General features: G+C 48.7%; 1 protein-coding gene and 1 long non-coding RNA gene across 20 annotated transcripts in view; one reads left to right on the forward strand and one right to left on the reverse strand.

Moving 5' to 3' along the window:
• Nucleotides 1-22,109, reverse strand: part of LOC132469750 (tyrosine-protein kinase ABL2-like) — a 93,430-nt gene that overhangs the window by 70,532 nt on the left and 789 nt on the right. For 3 of the 19 annotated variants that reach the window (XM_060067791.1, XM_060067783.1, XM_060067782.1), the window contains exons 1-5: nucleotides 13,884-14,314; nucleotides 11,034-11,162; nucleotides 10,282-10,587; nucleotides 7,823-8,128; nucleotides 6,371-6,679 (exon numbers count right to left, since the gene is read on the reverse strand). In XM_060067791.1, the coding sequence (XP_059923774.1) occupies nucleotides 6,371-6,679; nucleotides 7,823-8,128; nucleotides 10,282-10,587; nucleotides 11,034-11,162; nucleotides 13,884-14,004 (1,171 nt within the window). In that variant the 5' untranslated portion in view covers nucleotides 14,005-14,314. The other 16 variants (XM_060067797.1, XM_060067790.1, XM_060067789.1 and 13 more) reach the window with 12 other exon arrangements.
• LOC132469781 (uncharacterized) lies at nucleotides 496-2,167 on the forward strand. Its single transcript, XR_009528486.1, has 3 exons — nucleotides 496-694; nucleotides 1,741-1,828; nucleotides 1,989-2,167. It is a non-coding gene; the product is annotated as an uncharacterized LOC132469781 (long non-coding RNA).

The raw sequence follows: 22,109 nt of genomic DNA on the forward strand, positions 1-22,109 counted from the left end.
TTAAGCCATAAAAAACCTTATTGCTGTAGATAGCGTATTGTGTGACGTAATCAGCAGACGACGGACCCCGAGCCGATCTGGAAGCCGAGCCGATATGGTACTTACACCGGCCGGCGCAACAAACCGAATGAAACTTGAAAATTAGTTCCCTCTCTTCCGCACCTAGATGTCGCGTGGGATTGGTTGGTGTGTGACGCGAGTGTTTTTTTTTACCCTTCACTCACGTTACTGCATGAGGGAGGGGGAGAAAGCCACCAGAGAATGTTCTAAACACGAAATCAAGGCAAGTCTCGGCTTCAGCTTGAAAAAACCCAGATGACCCTAAAATACTTGATGCTTACGAAATAATAATTGTATTTATCTCACACAGCTATTTCTGAGATATATCGAGCATATTCGATATATCGCCAAGCACTACTTTGTCCCACATCTGGTGAATAGGCCTATGTCACGGAACAATTGAAGACCGGAAGAAGCTCGCGGAGTAGGGTAACTGCTCTTCCGCTTAGCTTAGCTAAGCTGTTTACCATGGCGGAGGCAGATCGATACCTGTGGACCAAGTCGCTCTCCAACCTACCTAAATTGTCCTACGACGACGTCCTAAGGATCGTAAATCAGCACTCACGTGTCGAAACATCTAAACTACGCAAAGGATATAAGTTATTCTGGGAGAAGTACATTTTTAATTACAGAGGTAAGTGTTTCAAATCTGTTGAGACTGTCTGTGTAGCTTGACTGTGACAGATAGCACTAAGTGTAATGTCAGTTAAAACGTATCCTTTTTAATTAATCGCAAAATATTATTTACACTGGTAGGAATACATATTTAGTTTGAGTGTCTCTGAAACTTTGCCTGAGGAACCCCAAGATGTTAGGTATAGGTAGGTAGGCACTGCCAGTGCCTACCGTACATGTAAGTGTCGATAGTATGTCAGATTAGCTCCAGGCTACTGTCAGAACATAGTGGCTGGGTGGCTGTCATAGGCTACCAATGCCTACACAATTTTGAATTTGGTAGATATGATTTCCTGTATACTGGTGCATTTTGGGGATGGCCACTACCTAAAAAATCATCCAGAATCATAACCTATGTACGGTATGTTAATTGAACCAACATACATTCATTTCATGTTTTCCATGCTCAAACAGCCACATGAATGGTCAGTATTTTGATCAGTGCAAAGGGCTCACATACATCATCATTCAATGAAGTCAAAAAAATGAAAAACAGTGGCCCAACATTAAGTGCAACAACTCAATGAACTCAAACCCAACAAGCAGTTGTAATAGTTGTATTGGCGACTTAAGTGGATATCTTTAATGACTATCGCTTCTAAGCAAACTAGACGCATGGGTTTGCCTTTGAATTCTATGAATTCTTCTCATCTTTCTTGACCGAGTTTTCTGTAACTCGATCAATTATTATTATTATTATTTATTTATTTATTTTCTTTTATTATGTGCGGGCCTGACTGAGTGAGGATGCGGGCCGCACTGAGTGAGGATGCGGGCCGCATGCGGCCCGCGGGCCGCCAGTTGCCCATCCCTGGCCTAGAGCATGGTTTCAGACCTTCACAGATTCAGTTGCATGTTCAGTCTGTGTGTTTTTATTATTATTGTTTTTTGTTGCTGTTCCAAAATGCTCTTTCTCCAGATCTGCTGTTGCAGATGATAATGTTTTGTTTCATGTCTGCTGTTGCAGATTGTCATGTTTTGTTTTATATCTGACTGCTCTTCCAGACACATGACTACCACTTCACAGGGGAGCAAAGCGTGCCAACACCTCGGTCATGCACCAGTGTTCTGCAGTCGTGGACCAAGGACACAGGTTTATGTGTATACCTCAGGCCTAGCCAAACATACTATAGTCTACTCAATAATAGTATTCGAAGTTCTTGTATATAGACAGACGCGACTAACACTGACTTGAGTGTTGCTACACTGACAATATGATTTATGTGCCGACATATTTTTTCTTTTTGCTCCAGGGGATTCGCTCCAGGGGATTCGCCCGGAACCCACTGACCAACTTGTGGTCAGGAAACCCAAGGTTTGGGTAAGGTGTTTTATTTTAACACATACATGGACACATACCTCCTGAATGCCAAGTAAATATGGCCGAGGGACACACACACACCCCATTTCATTTATTTATTTCTGTTAAATGTATATACTGTAGGAGATCGCAATGAAATGGAGACGGAGACTTGATTGCCGGTGAAAAACACGAGAAGGATTTATTTCCCAAAACACAGAACCCGCACAGCCAGAGGTGCGTTCCTTAAGACCTGCGTTGTAACACCAGGTGGGTGCCACGCCCCCTTCCCTTAAAGGGGGCACGCACCATACAACATACACAGTGAATACGATACCGCTACAGACGCCCCCCCAGAATTCACACTCCCGAACAGTCAAGCCGCACACCCAGGCCCCCGGCGACCGCATTCCACAGCTCGGAAGTGAACTGAGGTCCCCTGTCAGAGGAGACATCAGAAGGGGGGCCAAACCGGGCGACCCAGGTGCCTATGAACGCCCGGGCCACGTCAGAGGTCGTAGTGGATGCCAGCGGGTGGTCCTGTCCACCATCGTTAGGAGGTAGCTGAACCCTTGAGAGGGCGGCAGGGGCCCCACCAGGTCCACATGCACGTGGTCAAACCGCCGCTCCGGCACTGAAAAATGCGCCAGCGGAGCAGTCACATGCCGATGCACCTTGGCTCGCTGGCAAACCACGCAGGCCCGAGCCCAGTCCCGAATGTCCTTCTTAAGGCCATGCCAGACAAACTTCCCGGCCACCAGCTGCTGTGATGTCCTCCGCCCAGGATGGGCAAGGCCGTGCACGGCATCGAAAACCTGACGCCTCCAACTGCCGGGCACGACCGGCCTTGGCTGTCCAGTGGAGACGTCACACAGGAGCGTGGCACCGACGTTGTCGTACTTGATGTCCTCCAACCTGAGTCCCGTGACAGCTGTCCTCAGAGCCTGGACCTCCGGGTCGGAGGCCTGATCACCTGCCATGCCGGTGTAGTCGATTCCCAGGTGGACAGCTCCTGCGATGGCCCGGGAGAGGCAATCAGCCACGTGATTGTCCTTACCCGCCACATGGCGGATGTCCGTGGTAAACTCGGAGATGTAGGCCAGCTGGCGCTGCTGACGGGCAGACCACGGCTCCGAAACCTTCGCCATCGCGAACGTCAATGGCTTGTGGTCCACGAAAACGGAGAATGGCCGAGCCTCCAACAGGAAACGGAAATGCCTAATGGCGAGGTAAAGGCCGAGGAGCTCTCTATCGAAGGTGCTATATTTCCGTTCGCAGGGGCGGAGCTGCCGGCTGAAGAATGCCAGCGGCTGCCAGACGCCGTTCACCAACTGCTCATGCACGGCACCAACAGCATAGTCCGAAGCGTCGGTGGTCAGGGCAATCAGCGCCGCAGGCAAAGGATGCGCCAGCATAGTCGCCTCGGCCAATGCCCGTTTAGTGTCCCCAAAGGCCGCCTCTCTCTCAGCGGTCCAGTCAATAATATGCTTCGTGGTCTTACCCTTGAGTGCCTCATACAGGGGCCGCATGAGCCGGGCCGCACGGGGAACAAAACGGTGATAAAAGTTCACCATCCCCAAAAACTCCTGCAGGGCCCGAACTGTAAGAGGGCGCTGGAAGTCCGCCACTGCAGCCACCTTCGAGGGCAGGGGAACAGCTCCCTCCTTGGTGATGCGGTGGCCCAGGAAGTCAATGGCGATCCGGCCGAATTGGCACTTGGCTGGATTGACAATCAGGCCATGCTGGCTGAGCCGCTCGAAGAGTGTTCGCAGATGCTTCATGTGCTCGGCCGTGGAGGCGCTGGCGATCAGAATGTCATCCAGGTAAACGAACAGGAATGGCAGGTCCCGCAGCACGGTGTCCATCAGGCGCTGAAAGGCCTGGGCTGCGTTCTTCAGGCCGAACGGCATCCGTAAAAACTCAAATAGTCCAAACGGAGTGATCACCGCCGTCTTCGGGACGTCCTGCGGCTGGACGGGCACCTGGTGATAGCCCCGAACGAGGTCCACCTTGGAGAACACTACCGCACCGGCCAGGCGGGCAGAAAAGTCCTGGATGTGGGGAATCGGATAGCGGTCGGGCACCGTAATGTCATTGAGCCTGCGGTAATCCCCACATGGACGCCACCCACCGCCAGGCTTCGAGACGATGTGGAGCGGGGAAGCCCAGGGGCTGTCCGATCGCCGGACAATTCCAAGACGCTCCAGGGTGTCAAACTCAGACCTAGCAACGGCGAGCTTAGCAGAGTCGAGGCGCCGGGCCCTGGCGTAGACCGGCGGGCCAGTGGTCGCGATGTGATGCTCCACTCCGTGCTTGGTGGCGGCAGCTGAGAACGTGGGCTCCGTAAGCTCCGGGAATTCCGCGAGGAGGGGGGAAAACACATCGGAGGGTGAGAGTGCGCCCGACAGCTTCGTCGTGCCTGAGCCACTGAGCTCACATGCCAGGGAGCTAAAAGTCTCAGCACTTATCAAGCGCCGGTTCATCACATCCACCAAAAGGCCAATGGCGCAGAGGAAATCGGCGCCTAGGAGGGGTGTGGACACCTCCGCGGTGACAAAATCCCAGCCGAAACGCTGACCCCCGAAACATAAATTAACAGTCCTAGTCCCAAAGGTGCGGATGGGGCTGCCGTTGGCGGCCTCCAGGGCGGGGCCGTGGCCGCCCCCTATTCTGTCAATGCGTGACGCGGGCGGAACGCTCACCTGGGCCCCCGTGTCACACAGGAACCGTCGCCCAGAGCCTGTATCTGTGATGAATAACAGACCCCCAGAACGGCCGACACACACGGCAGCTAGCGAGTGCCGGCCCGTGCATTTCCCGATGCCACGAAACTGCACGGGGGGCGGCACCTCCTAGCTTTGGGTCCATACAGGGCGTGGAAATAGCACAGGCCTGCAGACTGCTGTGGCTGTCTTCGTGTCGCCGCGGCCACAGCGATGGTGTCCGTCATCTCCAGGTCGCCAGTGGTGTGAGCCAATACGGCCGTGCAGCGCTCGCGCCCGGCAGCGAAAAAACGATCCGCCTCCCTAGCCAGAGCCCGAAAGTCCGTGGTGTCACTGTTGGCTAGAGCTGCCCTAACACGCACTGGCAGCTGCTGCATAAATAAAGCCCGAAACAAAAAACAAGGCCTATTACTCCCCAGGAGATTGAGCATGTGATCCATGAGCTCCGATGGTTTGGAGTCCCCGAGGCCATTCAATGCCAGAAGCTGCTCGCCCCGTTCAGCCTACGACAAATAGAACGTCTCCATCAGGAACCCCTTTAGCAATGCATACTTCCCACGGGCCGGGGGGTCCTCGAGAATATACATCGCTCTGGCCGCCGTCGAGCCACCAAGCGCGGAGACTACATAATAAAACTTGGTTTCATCCGCAGTAATCCCCTTCAGCGCGAATTGCGCCTCCGCTTGCGCGAACCAGACCCGCGGCTGCCGTTCCCAAAACTCCGGGAGCTTCAGGGAGACTGCCATCACCGGAGCAGCAGCCACGGAACCTTCCGCCGAATCGAACTCCATAGCCCAATCTCCGATCTGCGCGTCCTCGCTCTTCCAGCGCATAGAACAGTAATCCGGTAAAACGTCCGGAAACTGTCAGGGTCACCAATGTAGGAGATCGCAATGAAATGGAGACGGAGACTTGATTGCCGGTGAAAAACACGAGAAGGATTTATTTCCCAAAACACAGAACCCGCACAGCCAGAGGTGCGTTCCTTAAGACCTGCGTTGTAACACCAGGTGGGTGCCACGCCCCCTTCCCTTAAAGGGGGCACGCACCATACAACATACACAGTGAATACGATACCGCTACAATACGTAAATATTTTAATCAAAGAATTGGAAACGAACATTCCTGAACATTTGTTTAAGGTAACACACTCTGAGCACCTTTAAAACAAGCCTGAAGACTTTTATGTTTGCATTAGCTTTCTGCTACATCTTAAATACATTGCACTTTCTAAAAAGCTTTTTTAACTTTGCCTTTATTTTCTATTTTAACACTAAAATGCCTTTAACTTTCTATTTTACTCATTTCTTTGCATATGTTTTATTTTACTTATCTATTTTATTGTATGACAATGTTTATATGTGTATATGCCTTGTGTATGAAAAGTGCTAAATAAAGTTGCCCTTGGTCATTTAAGAGGTGGCAGGTGTCCCTGAGTGAGACACCTCACCCTAACTGCTCCGGTGTGTGAATGTGTGCATGAATGGGTGAATGTTAGGCAATATTGTAAAGCGTTTTGAGTGAACACTGATTACAAAAGGGCCAGATATTAGCAGATAATTTACTGTAATGTATGTCATGTAATGTAATAAGTCTAGGTTCCGGCGGTTACCTTTGGTGATGCTGAGCATGTTATCTTCGCTGGCCTCAAAGTCATGGAGCGCCTTGAAAAGGTTGGGGTCGCTCTCCGACTCCCCGTGCAGGTTCTCCTCAGAGCTCCAGCGTACCGCCTCCGTCAGCGCGACCGAGACCAGGCCGAAAAGGTACTCGGCGGAGTAGTGCCCGGGGCTGCGGTACCAGCTGTGCTTCTCCAGGCTGTTGACGGGCGTGATGTAGTTGGACAGCACCCAGCCCTGGCCGTTCTTGGAGCGGACTTCGCTCAACTCGCCGTTGTCGTAGCCCAGCACCCACAGCTTCTCGCCTGGAAGGGGGAAGGGGATTTGATTGTGTAGCCGTGGTGTATGGTTCGCTATAAAATGGAACGGGTGAACCAATTTGAACAAAGCCTAGGAGATTTACGTAATCAACGCCATTGCTCCATTTGCTGTTTAGTTAAATACCGTCATAAAACGAACAATATTTAGTTTTTACTAGATCCATCGCAAAGGACCAGCAACGTAGTCGGGTGTCTGAGAAGCCTACACAAAATGGTTACAGGTTTGATAGTCAGTGAAATCTCCCAACATGTCCGATAACATTAGCTAATGAGTCGGAATCACACCCAACTAAGCTTTTTAGCTTTAATTTAATTTCTGTCGCATAGAAAGTGATACAGATTACATACTGTCATCTTACCGAGCGACATCATATTCTTTGCGAAAGCCACTGATGATGACTTAATTGATGCTGGTGAAGCGTCCCCCGTAGGACTTCATCGTCCACAACAATCAGCCATCTTGTGCGATGTAAACGCCAAGAACATAGCAGGCAGTACGACATCACAACCCAGCTGAAACTGCACCGGGAAAAGGACGGTCCTCAGGGCATCCTCCTGACTAGACTACATGTTTGTGTGCGTGTTGTGGCAGACGCCAGGGAGGAGTGAGGGGAGTGGTAGGTCTGGCAACCTTCTGGCTCCACCCCCTGGCCATACATGGACTTCCTCCAGTTAACGAGGCAGGCCTGAAGGCCATTAAGCTGGAGTGCTTGCAGTAAAAATTGTGAGCAGGCTACCACAAGCCGGAGCTAGGGCTAGCAAGCTACAGAGAGGACTACGAATTGGGGATTACCCTGTTTCTTTCTCCCCCCCCCTCCTGGTGTTTTTTGTTTACGAGGTGAATAAAAACCATCCTGAGTTGGATCTGCACTCTGTGTTGTGTTGTTTTATCGTTCAACTTGGTGGCATGGGAACCCCACACCCACAGGCCTGCTACATATGGGGCCCCAGCAGGTTTGTCTCGCCGCGGCAAGAGACGCCGCTGCCACCGCAGAAAGAGACGCTGCCACCGCAGAAAGAGACGCTGCCGCCGCCAGAGATGCCACCGCCGCCGCAAGAGACGCCGCCGCAGATCATTTACTGTAATGTATGTCATGTAATGTGATAAGTCTAGGTGCCGGCGGTTACCTTTGGTGATGCTGAGTGTGTCATCGCCGGTGGCCACAAAGTCATCGAGCGCCACGTAGAGGTTGGGGTCGCTCTCCGCCGTCCCCAGGAGGTTCTTCTTGGAGCGCCAGTGTACCTCCTCTGTCAGCTCGGCCGAGTCCAGGCCGAGCAGGTACATGGCGGCGCTGCGTGACACGGGGCCGCGGTACCAGCTGTGATTCTCCAGGCTGTTGACAGGCGTGATGTAGTTGGACGGCACCAAGCCCTGGCCGTTCTTGGAGAGCACCTCGCTCCACTCGCCATAGTTGTAGCCCAGCAGCTTCTCGCCTGGATGGGGGGGGGGGGGGGGGGGGGAGGGGTAGGAGAAGAGATAAGATGGTGTAGCCGTGGTGTATGATTCGCTATAAAAGAGAACGGGTGGAACAGGTGACCCAATTTGAACACAGCCGAGAAGATTTATGTAACTGACGCCATTGTGGATGGAGCGAGGTTAGTTTAGTTCATACCGTCATTAAACCAACAATGATATTTTGTTTTTACTAGATCCAACGCACAGGACCAGCAATGTGGTCGGGTGTCTGAGAGGCTTGAAACAAAATGGTTACAGGTTTGATGGTCAGTGAAAACTCCCAACATGTCAGATAACATTATCTAATGAGTCGGAATCACACCCAACTAAGCTTTTTAGCTTTACTTTACTTGCTCTCACATAGATAGCGATACAGACGGTTTGTGTTGTGAAGAGGGGTGGTATCATCAAAAAGACGGTGAGTAGGCCTGACAGCGACTAGAACAGAGTGCTCTTCCTGAGGGGGCAATGGAAACCCTGTCTCATGCCATCACATGCTCCTCTACGGCTGCCCACCTGTCCGTCTCGCTCGCCATTCGTCCGAGTGCTTCCACCATTTGAGCAACCCTCAAATACGTTAATAAAAACCCTAACAGTCATTTTTTAAATCTTTCTGGGCAACATCATCATTTTTGCGAAAGCCACTGATGATGACTTAATCGATGCTGGTGAAGTGTCCCCCGTAGGACTTCATCATCCACAACAATCAGCCATCTTGTGGGATGTAAACGCCAAGTCAATGCTCGACCCCTTCCACACGTTATTATTACAGTTGAACGGACTTCATGTCGGAGCACACCGTGGACGTGTCTGGCCCCGGGTTCAAGAGCGAGAGCGAGGGAGAGAAAATAAACACAGGAAGAAACGGTGGGGATGAGGAGGCTTCACGTCGGTGCATGCATGTGCGGCGTGCCCATGCGAGCATCTGCGTAATCTCACATTTGGGGATCATAAAGGGGCGGCAAGGGGGGTGGGTTCAGTCGGTCCGCTGGTAAAGTGTAGAGGAAGAAAGAAAAATAACACACAAAAGAAACAAGACGAGCTGAAAGGATGAGGGGATCGCCGTCATTCTTGACTCTCACAGTAGCACACCGTTTGAATAATATTAATCACACAGAATATTATTATGTTGTTGTTGTTTCGGCTGTTGGTGAGTACCGTCTTACAGTTAGCCAACAGGAAAGTAAGAATTCAGTGATCAGGAAGAGCCACAATAAATCCGGAAATGTATTAGCAATAACGACCACTTGAAAACCCTGCTGCGAGTTCAGGTGATGGGTGGATGCTGTCTGATGAGACGGTTAAAGCCGGTACCTGTGGCTTGGTGAGCTGGTTGCTCAGGCTTTGATTGATCACACAATGAAGCTACAGTATCTGTCCAGAGGTTGGTCATCACTCCTGGGGGGGGAGCAGCTGTCAGGAGGAGGTAAACTTCTGCTGACTCACCACATTCCAACCACACGCACTTACAGTTATGTTGCATTGTAAACAAACCATCGGAGCAGCGACGTTCATTCATGCACGCCACGCGGAAACTTGAAAAGAGTGCCGTGCCTTGATGACAACAATCAATGCCAGAGGAGTGCCTCATACGGGCGTGGTTCTGAACGTTTTAGGGAAGGGGAACGGTTGTTACGGAACCAGGATGACCAGGCATCTACCCAGAGCATTGTAGTCTAGATGCCCATATCATCCGTTGACACGAGACTTCGAGGTCCAAGCGAATGGGACAACAGAGATTAACAGCATATTGCGCGACACATTAAAAAAAACTATTCACAGCAATGACTTCCCGCGGAACACAAATGTACTTTATAATGCATTTCCGCATGCATAAAACCCTTGGTCATTTACGGGGTGGCAGGTGGCTCAGGAAGTAGAGCGAGTGGGCCGGTAACCGGAAGGTTGCTAGTTCAGTCCCCGGCGCCTCCTAGCTAGAGTGGAGGTGTCCCTGAGTGAGACTCCTCCCCCTAACTGCTCCGGTGTGTGAATGTGTGCATGAATGGGTGAATGTTAGGCAATATTATAAAGCGCTTTGAGTGAACACTGGTTAGAAAAGTGCCATATAATAGCAGATCATTTACTGTAATGTATGTCATGTAATGTAATAAGTCTAAGTGCCGGCGGTTACCTTTGGTGATGCTGAGGTCGTCATCGTATTTGGCCACAAAGTCATAGAGCGCCACGAAGAGTTTGGGGTCGCTCTCCCCCGTCCCCAGGAGGTTCTCCTTGTAGCGCCAGCGTACCTCCTCTGTCAGCGCGGCCGAGTCCAGGCCGAGCAGGTACATGGCGGCGCTGCGTGACACGGGGCCGCGGTACCAGCTGTGATTCTCCAGGCTGTTGACGGGCGTGATGTAGTTGGACGGCACCAAGCCCTCGCCGTTCTTGGAGAGCACCTCGCTCCACCCGCCATTGTTGTAGCCCAGCAGCATCTCGCCTGGGTGGGAGGGGGTGTCATCCAAAAGACACTTGGTTATAAGGCATACCAACGCATTTAAGGGCAGAGGACAGTAAGACACACGTATGAGGTTTTTGATCCTGTGTGCAAGGAACACATCCCAAAGCTGTGCGTGTTGAGACCTGGCCCGGGCCACTCCTGCCCGTCCCAGCCCCCCCTGACGTCAGCAGTGTTGCAGAGGTGGAGGAACGTGTGGAGGAATGGGATACACCATACCAAACTGAACAGCCTGACAGACACTGTACCTGAGTGAGACTCCTCCCCCTAACTGCTCCGGTGTGTGAATGTGTGCATGAATGGGTGAATTTTAGGCAATATTGTAAAGCGCTTTGAGTGAACACTGGTTAGAAAAGTGCCATGTAATAGCAGATCATTTACTGTAATGTATGACATGTAATGTAATAAGTCTAGGTGCCGGCAGTTACCTTTGGTGAAGCTGAGCTCGTCATCGTTTCTGGCCTCAAAGTCATAGAGCGCCACGAAGAGGTTAGGGTCGCTCTCGACCGCCTCAGTCAGCTCGTCCGAGTCCAGGCCGAAGGGCTGAGGCAGGGCTTCTGGAGGAATACGAGGGGCATTTAACCCAGCAACCCAATGGTCCGACAATGAAACCGAAAAAGGGGAAATAACACAAAAACAAACTGAACTAAAGCAATCCAAACTAAATAGTAGAGGTGCACCGAAAATTCGGCAACCGAAAAAATTTGGCCGAAAACGCAAAAGAAGACACATTCGGCTTTCGGCCGAAAGCCAAATGAGTGGCCGAATCGGAGGCCGAAAGTGGTGGTGACGCAAAATTATACAATCTTGTCTGATTACACAAGCAAGGAGCACAGGCCACCTATACGATCTCAAAATAGTCAAATGTAACAATTACGCCACCCCCTCTAGCTTTTTATAGGTTGTGAGTTGTTTTGTTTACCTCGCCATGAACCGCGGGAATGTTTAATCTAACGTTCGTAAGCTAGTGAATGAGCGCTGGCTCAACCTGTCAGCAGAGGGAGCAGCCGCCGCGGTGTGTTTCCGCGGGACCTCCAGACCTTTTGCTTACACTGCAGTGCTGAGTTCAGGCCAACAGCAAATCGGATCAGCCCGACGCGTTATTAGATCAGGCCTGGTGCGGGCCTGCGTCCGTGCACACGTCTACATGCGGTAGTTAATAGTAGGGAGTCATTGGTTATTCCCGCTCACAGTCACCGACGTAATGAGTCGACGTCGTTAAAATACAAAGAACTTAGCCTCTGCCTGTGATGCGCGTGTTAAACCCCCCCCCCCCCCGTTAAAGACACCTTTTGGAGCTGTTAGGTTACCTTGAATAGAGCGCTGGGACGTGGGGGGACTGCGCCGGTCGCTCGGGGGGGACTCTGTATATATATACGTATGTATGTATGTATGTATGTATGCATGCATGCATGTATGTATGTATGTATGTGTATATATATATATGTATATATATATATATATATTTATATATATATATATATATATATGTGTATATATAAAAAAAAACAGAATGAATTGAAGGGCATTAATGAAACTGATATCAGTTCTCCAACATTTGAAGATTTCAAATAAACATTTTTCCTTGAAAAACATGTCTAAACATTTATTGTAAGCAGTAGATTTAAGCAATATTTAAAAATAGTGTTTTGACAACTTTAAACGGAACCGTCATTTTCGGTTTCGGTTTCGGTATTCGGCCAAGCGATTAATTATTTTTCGGTTTCGGTTTCGGCCACAAATTTTCATTTCGGTGCATCTCTACTAAATAGCAAAGCAGAACCATAACAAAACCAAAACAAAACAGCACAGCTAAAACAGAACAACTAAAACCGTACAAAGCAGCACAGCTAAAACAGAACAACTAAGCAGCAGGAAATCCTAAAAAACAAGACACTAATTAATAAAAGTTTATTGTAAGGCGCGAGGGTTGCTGGAAAAGCGGAGACGTATGCAGACGTTTGCAGTGACGTCATGACGTTGCTCTCGCCGGCTCCATGGCTGGCTCTGGCCGGTGTGAAACCAACTGGTTCATAACAGGGATAAGGCTGGAACCGGTTTTGAACTGGCCATAGCACCAGCCCGGAACTGGCTCTTGGTTCTTTTTGGTGTGAAAGAGGCCCATAAGAAAGATGGACGAAAAGAGACACTGATGAAGCCAGCAGTTGTCGAGTGCTGTATCCTAAACACGTTGTACCATTCTTTCTCTGTTATCTCGATCCCAAGCCCTCTTTCCCACTTTTCTTTTACATACATAGTACAGATTCCCCTGCTCTTCAGCAGACCTTGGTATAGTGCTGAGATCCCCCTACTCTTTCCCCCTGTATATGCATCAGTCAGTACCTTAATTACTCCATGTTGTTCGGTGGCTTTATCCATTTTTATTTCCCTTATATAATAATCCCTTACTTGTAGATATCTAAAGGCCAACATCTAAATTCTAGTTAAATACACCCTATGTAAGAAATGTATTGCATACGTTTTCAACCGCTGAGAGGTAGCGGCCGTGGCGTAGTGGATTAGTATAAAGGCGCGTTCACTCTGCTGGTGATAACGAGACGGCTCGCCAGTGATGACGCCCCCGCGTGTTCAGTTTCAAGTTTGCATGCCTCTATTTGCTTGATGCCCATCACCTACTATCCTTTTGCATTTATTTATGAGAAGCAAATACAGTATTGCCACGCTATGGAAGGCAACACTTCCCCTTATCTAGAGCTGGTTTACCAGTAGACAACGTTTACAACTGAGCTAAGTCGATGCCAACAGACGGTTACAACGTTAATCAATAGTAAAGTGATATGATGGTTGATTATTTTATATTGAGTAAAACGTTTGTGTTCCAACATGTAGTAAACCATACGTCACCAACTGGGCAACTCTGTCAAAATTTGGCCCGAGATGCCGAATGGAAGTAGAACCATAAGAGTGTCATGAGGTGTCGTTCATACAAACTTTACGACGTCGCCAAAATGTTTTGCCCATAATTTCCAGCGATGTGAACGGCATAAGCTGAAAACCTGCTCCTGAACAGGTTTGGTTGAGAGCATAAGTCAACATGTTACAGCGACGCCAAAAGAGATTGACTTTCGTGTCCCAGCTAACCCAGGCTTTGAGCGCAACATACCTCCCTAACCAACTAATCGATGTTCGTAGTACAGGCCACTGGTTCAGACACAAAATCAAGCAATTGTCCAGTACAAAAACAACAACAACAACAACAACAACAACAACAACAACAACAACAAAAAGAGACTGCCGGTGAAGTCTGTATCCTCTACCTGTCTCCTGGGGCCCATTGGCCTGGCCCAAAACTTGGGGGGCCGATCCATTTAGACTGGTCAACTGGTCCTCAAAGCTGCTGCTCACCACTAGGCAAAAAATAAATAAAAATAACATCATCTATCTGACTCTATGAACAACCACTGGAGTCCTGCTATACACAAGACACGCACACTGATCTAATGCGGCGTGCGGAGCACAAGCAGGTAGCCACTGTGGGGGGGGGGAGGGATTTGGATTGTGTGGGTGTGTGTGCATGAGGAGGGACGAGGCACACTCTCTCCATGAAACGCATAACATCATACCTCGAGACTGGGCTATGACGAAAGCAACACCTTGCCAACCGCAACAACAAGGAAATAGCTTCACGAGATTGTTTTAAGTATTCTTTTGATTTTAAATAGATAACAAATGCATGTTAAAACTGGCTATGGTGTGGTCAAACAGACATTTTAAAAAGACTCAACAAAAAGAGTCACCTTCGAGATTCGTAGTCCAACTGGTCTTCGAGCTTGCGCACCTTCTTCTTGATAATGTCCATCTTCTTGTTGTCTATGAACAAAGCGTTCTCCTGCAACACAAAAACAATTTAACATTGTTAGTGTACATCATGGCGCATGGCTTATCCTTCACATAGCCAGTATGCTGCGCAGAAAAACATTAAACTGCATTAGTAACTTTTTCACTGCAGTCACCACTTTTGGGTTTAAACATATTGGTAACTGTAACTGCAGCCAGTGAAACACTGGACACTGCAGTGCCTAAGAAAAAAGGATTTTGCCCTCGCTAAATGAATTTGGCCTGCGGAGAAGGGGAGGACATCTAATTTGAACAAAATTGATGGCTGCAGTGCAAAAAGTACATAGTGCATGTATAGAAAGTGCCCAACATAAAGCTGAAGTGGAAGCTACTTCACTTCAGAACAGAACTCACCCCAGATGCCCACTTGGCGTACATCACGCCGTTCAACTCTCCTTCACTTGTTCATAGTCTTAAGACTCTGCATGTCCGCCGTGATGCGGTGCTTCTTGCCGCAGTAGAAGGGCTTTGTGTGGAACACGATGTTGGCGCTGTAGCCCGACTTGGAGCAGACGACGCTGCACTCGCCGCCCAGCTCCATCCAGGGCACCGTCAGGATGGACCTGCACACACAGGCGGAGGAGGGGTCGATGGTGGTGGTGGTGGGTGGCGTAGTTCAAACACATAATCATAATATTATTAAACGTACCTTAAAACCGTATTTTTAAGTTAAATAATTGTATAGGTTCTCCTTTTAACCATTAATTCTAATTATTTCAATAGCATTCATTCTCATACATTTAATTTTTTTTTACTTCTCTGTAGCACTTTGAGATTTGATGGATCCCAGCCACCAGCGGTTGCTCTTTCCATTTATGATATAAGACATATAGAGAGCTTGTTTGTAAGCAGAGCTGTCCAACCGCTAGTCACATGAGGTGTCACATGTTTCAGATCAGTCCTTCAGTTGACAAGGTCATACAGGGTTTGACACTAACGGTTGCCCGCTTGCCCGGGGCAACTAAAAATAATATTTGGGCAAGTTGAGATGATTTCTGGTTGCCCGAAAGGGCAAGTGCATTTTTTAGGGTTTGTTCATATAAAGTCTATTTATTTAAGAGTTTCTAAAAACTGCAGAACCACCATTTTCTTCCGCAAAATCACACAAAATAGATATATCTTCTCTTCTCTCGGACAGCGAGTTAACAGACACACAGCGCTACAGCGCGAACATAGCCCCGCCTCCTGTCACTCACTCGCAGTGCGGTCTCTGGCAGTGATTCGGCACTAGTCTCAATGCTCCGTGTGACATTTACATTTAGGGCATTTAGCAGACGCTTTTATCCAAAGCGACTTACAATAAGTACATTTTGCCATGAGAAGTGCATCAATATATCGCTGTCGGTACAGAAAGGATGTTCATAGAAGCAAGTGCAAGTACAACAGTCGCTAGGCTAACCAATTCCCCGTGTTACAGCCATGATAGCAGCTACTGCAGTTGCTACACAGTTAAGTACTATAATACAATACAATACAATACAGTGTACAATGGTGGCCAGAAGGAGGAGGGTGGCTATGCAGTGTTGAGGTGGACTCTGAACAGGAGAGTCTCAAGTCTTTTTCGGAAGATAGTGAGCGACTCTGCGGTCCCGAGAGCGGCAGGGAGCTCATTCCACCACTGAGGTCCCAAAACCGAGAAAAGTTGTGACTTTGCTGAACGGCCTTTGCTAGCTCTTAGCGATGGCGGTACCAGACGTCCAGCTGAGGTAGTTGAGCGGAGGGATCGAGCTGGGGTGTGTGGCTTTAGCAATGCTTGGAGGTAGGCAGGGGAAGTTCAATCGACTGCCTTGTATGCCAGTACCATCGTCTTAAATTTGATGCGAGCTACTACAGGGAGCCAGTGGAGGTCCCAGAAGAGGGGGGGGTCACATGGGAGAACTTCGGTAGGTTGAACACGAGGCGCGCTGCCGCATTCTGGATGCGCTGCAAAGGTTTAATCTAATCGCAGAGGCAGGAAGTCCAGAAAGGAGTGAGTTGCAGCAGTCGAGGCGGGAGATGACCAGTGATTGGACTAGAAGCTGAGCTGCTTCCCTTGTGAGGAAGGGCCGGATTCTGCGGATGTTCTAAAGTGCAAATCTGCAGGATCGGGCCACCGCATTGATGTTTGCGGTGCAGGATAACTGATTGTCCAATACCACACCGAGGTTTCTGGCAGTTGGAGAGGGAAATACAGTGATGTTCTCGACGGTGACCAGTAAATCCATGTGTGGGCAATCTTTCCCTGGGATTAGGAGGAGCTCGGTTTTGTTGAGGTTAAGCCTCAGGTGATGGGCAGTTGTCCAGGTGCTGACGTCCGCCAGACATTCAGATATGCGTGTTGCAATCAGGGCTTTATCAGATGAGGGGAAAGAGAGAAATAGCTGAGTGTCGTCAGCATAGCAGTGATAGGAAAAGCCGTGTGATGCAATTACCGAGCCCAGAGATCTGGTATAGAGGGAGAACAGAAGAGGCCCCAGTACAGAGCCTTGAGGGACACCAGTTTCAAGCGTGCAAGGTTTGGACAAGGAGCCATTCCATGTCACTTGATAGCTGCGGTTCGTCAGGTAGGATGTGAACCAGTAAAGAGCAGATTCAGCGATGAATGAGAGAATGAGAACCGATGAGAGGGACGAGGCTCTGGCAGCACGGAGGGACTCAGTCACAGTGAGGAGAGCCGTCTCGCTGGAGTGTGCCTTCTTGAAACCTGACTGGTGAGGGTCAAGGTGGTTGTTAGATGAGAGATAGGAGGACAGTTGGTTAGCAACGGCACGTTCCAGTGTTTTAGACAGGAATGAAAGAAGAGATACCGGTCTGTAGTTCTGGATGTCGGTGGTATTAAGAGTTGTTTTTTTGAGGAGAGGCTTTATTCTGGCAGTCTTGAAAGACGCTGGAACAATGCCTGAAGTGAGGGAGGAGTTGATAATTGAGGTGAGAAATGGCAGGATCTCGCTCGAGACATCCTGGAGGAGAGGATAGCGTCAAGGGGGCAGGTGGTGGCATGGTCAGATGTTATTATTCTATTGACCTCGTCAGAGGTGAGAGGGCTAAACTCGGTTTCCTTTGGCGTTACTGCCCAGGATGTGAGTCTCCCTGTAAGAATCATGTACACACCCATTGACCCATTGAAGCTGCTTGGTAAATGGTTCCGAAAATGAATACTTTTTCATGGGTGTGTGCTTGTCTTTCAACAAGAGATGGGTGGGGTGCACAGGAGATGGTAGATCTCTTCTCCGGGAGAAGAGATCAGAGGATGCAGAGGATTAGAGAGGGCTGAGTGCAGGAGGAGAGGGGAAGACTACAGAGGAAGAGGAGGGTTTAAAAGCCTCTCAGGCAGCTCTGAAGAGGGGAGACTAATGAATAATGGATGCTCCTCTAAATAGAGACAGAGCGGTAAGGAGCCGGTCTCTGTGCAGCTCAGGGTCCAGCCAGCAGCAACACAACGCAGATTGTTCCAACTTCAGACTACTATCCCGGCCAGTGGGGTTGGCCAATGGCGCTCCCCCTTTCCTGCCCTGTCCTCCTTCATCGTCAGGGCAACCGCCCAGGAGTAGCATGCACCCTGAGCATGCGACGCCTCCTTACCCTTTCGTTTGTAGAACCACAGCATACAGCTTCGGAACACAGACATGGGAGAGGGCATGGAGGAAGTAGTGAGAGGGGCGGGGGGCCCACACAGACTGGATCTGGTGACCAGAGATGGTGGTGGTGCTGGTGGAGGTGGTGGTGCTGAGGGAGGCTGGGAGTGAGAGAGGGATGGTGGAGATGGCCGGGCCGGTGGGTGGGTGGGCGGGAGGGCGGGAGGGTGGGAGGTGAGTAGGTGGTGGAGGCGATGGAGTAAATGGACACTGATGCAGGGATGCGAGAGAGATGGGTGGAGGAGTTAGTTTAAGACCTGGTGTGCAGCGGGAGAAGGGAGTCCGTGGCGGGCTGGCCTGGCCAACTCCCTGTCAGAGGAACCGAGGGAGGGCGGGGGAGACAAGGAGGGAGGGCGGGGGAGACGAGGAGGGGAGGCGGTTTGGGAGGTGGTCAGGGGACGGAGGGACGGTCAGACGGACACACGGTCGGAGGACGGCAGACGGTTGCTACACGAGCGGAGGCTCAGCAATGATCAGACAGCATGGGCCGCAGTGACCACCACAGGAGATAACACGGCATCCAGCTCAGCAGTATTCCATTCACATCCCCAGAGGAAAAAACCCGACGCGAGAAACGCAAGCGGACCCTCTTCTGCCTCCTCCTCCTCCGCGAGCCAGGACAAGAAGCCTCGCCGGACGGTATTCCAGAAAAATCTCCCCACTCCTCCCGGCAGAAAAAAACAAATGTCACGGCTCCGTTGTAACGCGCGGAGCGCTACCGCATGCCGCTAAAGTTCCCGTAAACAGAGGGAGACGCCGGTGACGGAGAAGCTAAAATCAGCTCAGATGACGACCATGCCCACATTGACACGGTGCGCGTGTGTGTGGGTGCGTGCGTGGGGCTGAGAGTGTGTGGCTTTGCGTGTGCCCGCGCGGATGTGTCTCCAGACACAACAGCAGTACTCCTCAGCATGGAGGGGGGTGAGGGTGGGGGGGGGGAAGAGAGAGAGAGAGAGAGAGAGGGAGGGAGAAGAGAGAAAGAGCGAGCGAGCGAGCGAGAGAACGCATTCGATCAGTAGTGATGGATGTACTGTACAGCATTGGCAGTGAGAGGAAGGGTCACTGGCCATGCAAGCAGAGGAAGGAACGGGAACCATTTTGCACCGCTGAATGGAAGAGAAGAGCCAAAACTCACCTTGGAAATGGAAAGTCTTCTGGTCCACGGTGATGGTGAATGTGCTGTCGTCCTCGTCATCAATGCCGATTACAGCGCCCTAGGATAATCAGCGCAGGAAAGAGGCAGAGCGAGGGAGGGGGAGAGATAAAGGCAGAGTGAGGCGGGGGGGGGGGGGGAAGGAGCAGAGTCAGACAGAGGGACACGTCACATGCTTGAATCCGTTTCCCCTCTCCACCCTGTCCTCACTCGACCACCATCTCTGTCTGCAAATCCCTTTTGTGTCTCTTAGCAAACTCAATATTGCTCTCCCTATCTCCCCCCCCCCCCCCTCTCTCAACAGCAGGAAAATAACCACAGCACACTTGCTGGTAGGCTGAGTAACTGGTTTGGCATTGCTACCTAGCAACAGAGATGGGGCGTGTCTGCTTCGGGCCTGCCAAGTCAACCTGTATTAATCCAAATGTGTCCCTCGCTCTGAAGTGTAGTAATACGAGCATTAGAAATAAGTGTGTTATCTTGTAGCAGTGATGTGATTGCCATGCAGATTCAGCCCAAATATAGCAGTGTGTATGTTACTTTTGCCAACAGTGAATGAAGCTTCAGGAATCAATAAGGTGGCCTCATTGTATGATTTTTTTGCTAGCATTGCATTGCCTTTTCTAATTATAAATAAATCATTAAGAGCATGAAGTAAAACAAAACAACTCTTTACATTTTTATCAAAACTCCCATCACTCATACAAAAAACAACCTATTCATTTTGAAGGTAGAGACAGAAAGGTTTGCAGGAACAGGTTATGTTCTGCCATGAGACTGATATTTCGCAACATTTTCGAGTGGACAACTAGGTGTTGAAGACAACCACAATAACTTACCAAACCAAGCTGCTCTAGTCTAACTGACATTTTAAAACAGCAGAACATTGATAATGTCCGGTAGAAACCAACTGGTAATTTTCAAATGGAGACTTAAGGCAGACAAAAAATAAATAAAGACATTGCAAATTAGTGAGCAATGACTGGGTGTTTTTCCAGGAGCAAAAGTCAAGGGAGAGCTTCCAGCCATAAACCATACACCCACTTGTCAATGGATAATCATAGCACACAATGACAATGTGACTTTATGCAATGATAACATAAAATTATCAGACTTACTATTACCACACTCAAAACAAAACCTCCAGGATATTAGAAAAGCATGACATCTTTGAAAGTTGTATTTAGGCAAGGTCTGGTAAAATGTAATCTAGCATTACATTTCCGTTAATTTCAATGTGGTTCGGTACACAACTCTGTTTGTTTAGCAAACACACTGGAGAGCAGTCTAATGTGCTGGCTGCCTTTAATTAAAAGAAAACCAAAAAACTGATACGTTTTATTTTTAACCATGATGCATTTAATAGGTCTAACCATTTCAGAAATGGTTGAAGAGGTTATATTTTATTGTACAGGGACAACACAAAAACAAGATATAGCTTTAAAAACAACTGATTCTGAATCAATTGCTACCATCTAGTGGCCAAACCTGTATATGGTAATATTAATGAGTTATAGGAAAACTGTATGATTTTTTCTTCTTAAAAATTACATAAATTAAACATAACTTATTCACTCTCCATCAAATTTCCGCTAAACTAGATATGTTACTTAGATTGTGTCACCAAAACCAGCAGTCGTGGATAACATTGCACACACACAAAGAAAGCATTAATTGAATTGGACGTCCTTCAAGAACTGTAGCCATCGCAAATCAATACCCATCCCTCATGATTCCTCCAGTGATTACCATCACTGTAGTATTCTGCTCTACTTGGCAATGCATCATATCAAAGAAGCAAGTGCATTGTTGTTATGCATTGGCCTCATAATTACTCATGGAATAGCCTACTTTGACTCTGCAAATCGACTAAACTGCCATTTTTAATTATTCTTTTTTTCACTGTTATTTTTCTTTTTAATCTAGTTAGTCTTATGTTGTATTTATTTTAATGTATATCGTAGCACTTTGAGGTCAATAAGTTGATGTAAAGGGCGTTATAAATTACATTTATTATTATTATTTCACCGCCTGGAACGATGTTAAATATGTCCATATTGGGTTAGGCCAAAATAACTTTGTCACCCAAGAGCAGTTATCAGGTCATCAGCTCAGTCAAGGCTGTCACATTTACTCAACCACTCTGGCCAATCTCTCAGAAGCATTCCATGTAGTGTATCCTGTGTTTCTTACCCTGAGACGAACACAGCCTCTTCTTGAGCCTCGCATCATCTTGTCCTTAGACTGCAAACAGGGAAAAATCAGAGGATCAAAGACAAACAATGTCAGTATCAATCCATAATAATGTGATGAAATGTGTTTGGTTTCATTTGATTAGTCGTATTCACTGCTGAGTAAAGTTTTGTTCATTAAGTCGTTTCTCTAGTAATGTTTCAAATTAAATCAATTAATATTATGGTTAGGATCAGATTTTGTTGTCATTATCCAAATACGTATGTATGCACCCGTCCAAGACATGCCTGATGAAACCTGGTCTTTAAAAAAGGCACTAACAACTTTGAAGTTAAACTAGAACGTATAAGCAACGAAGCAATAATACCCGTTTGTCCTGCATTGATTTGGAGATGGTGTGCACCCCTTTATTCTTTCCCAAATAAAAACTCACGCATATGACAATGCGGATAGTTGATCTAAGGCTAGAAAAAACGTAAGAATGTAAAATAGAATGTAAAGGGAATTGGTTAGGCTCCCATGATGGGAATACAGCTAATGTCAAAGAGATAATCACACTCATGCTTCCAGTTGCTCTGACAATATTCATTCACAGCTACCTCGTCCCCTGTCCGAATTGTGATATTAAGCATTAGTCTGATTCATACATAGTTGTATGTATAGTATACACTGTCAGTCAACCCTCC

This window comes from Gadus macrocephalus, chromosome 12 (genome assembly GCF_031168955.1).
Source record: "Gadus macrocephalus chromosome 12, ASM3116895v1".
Lineage (NCBI taxonomy): Eukaryota > Metazoa > Chordata > Actinopteri > Gadiformes > Gadidae > Gadus > Gadus macrocephalus.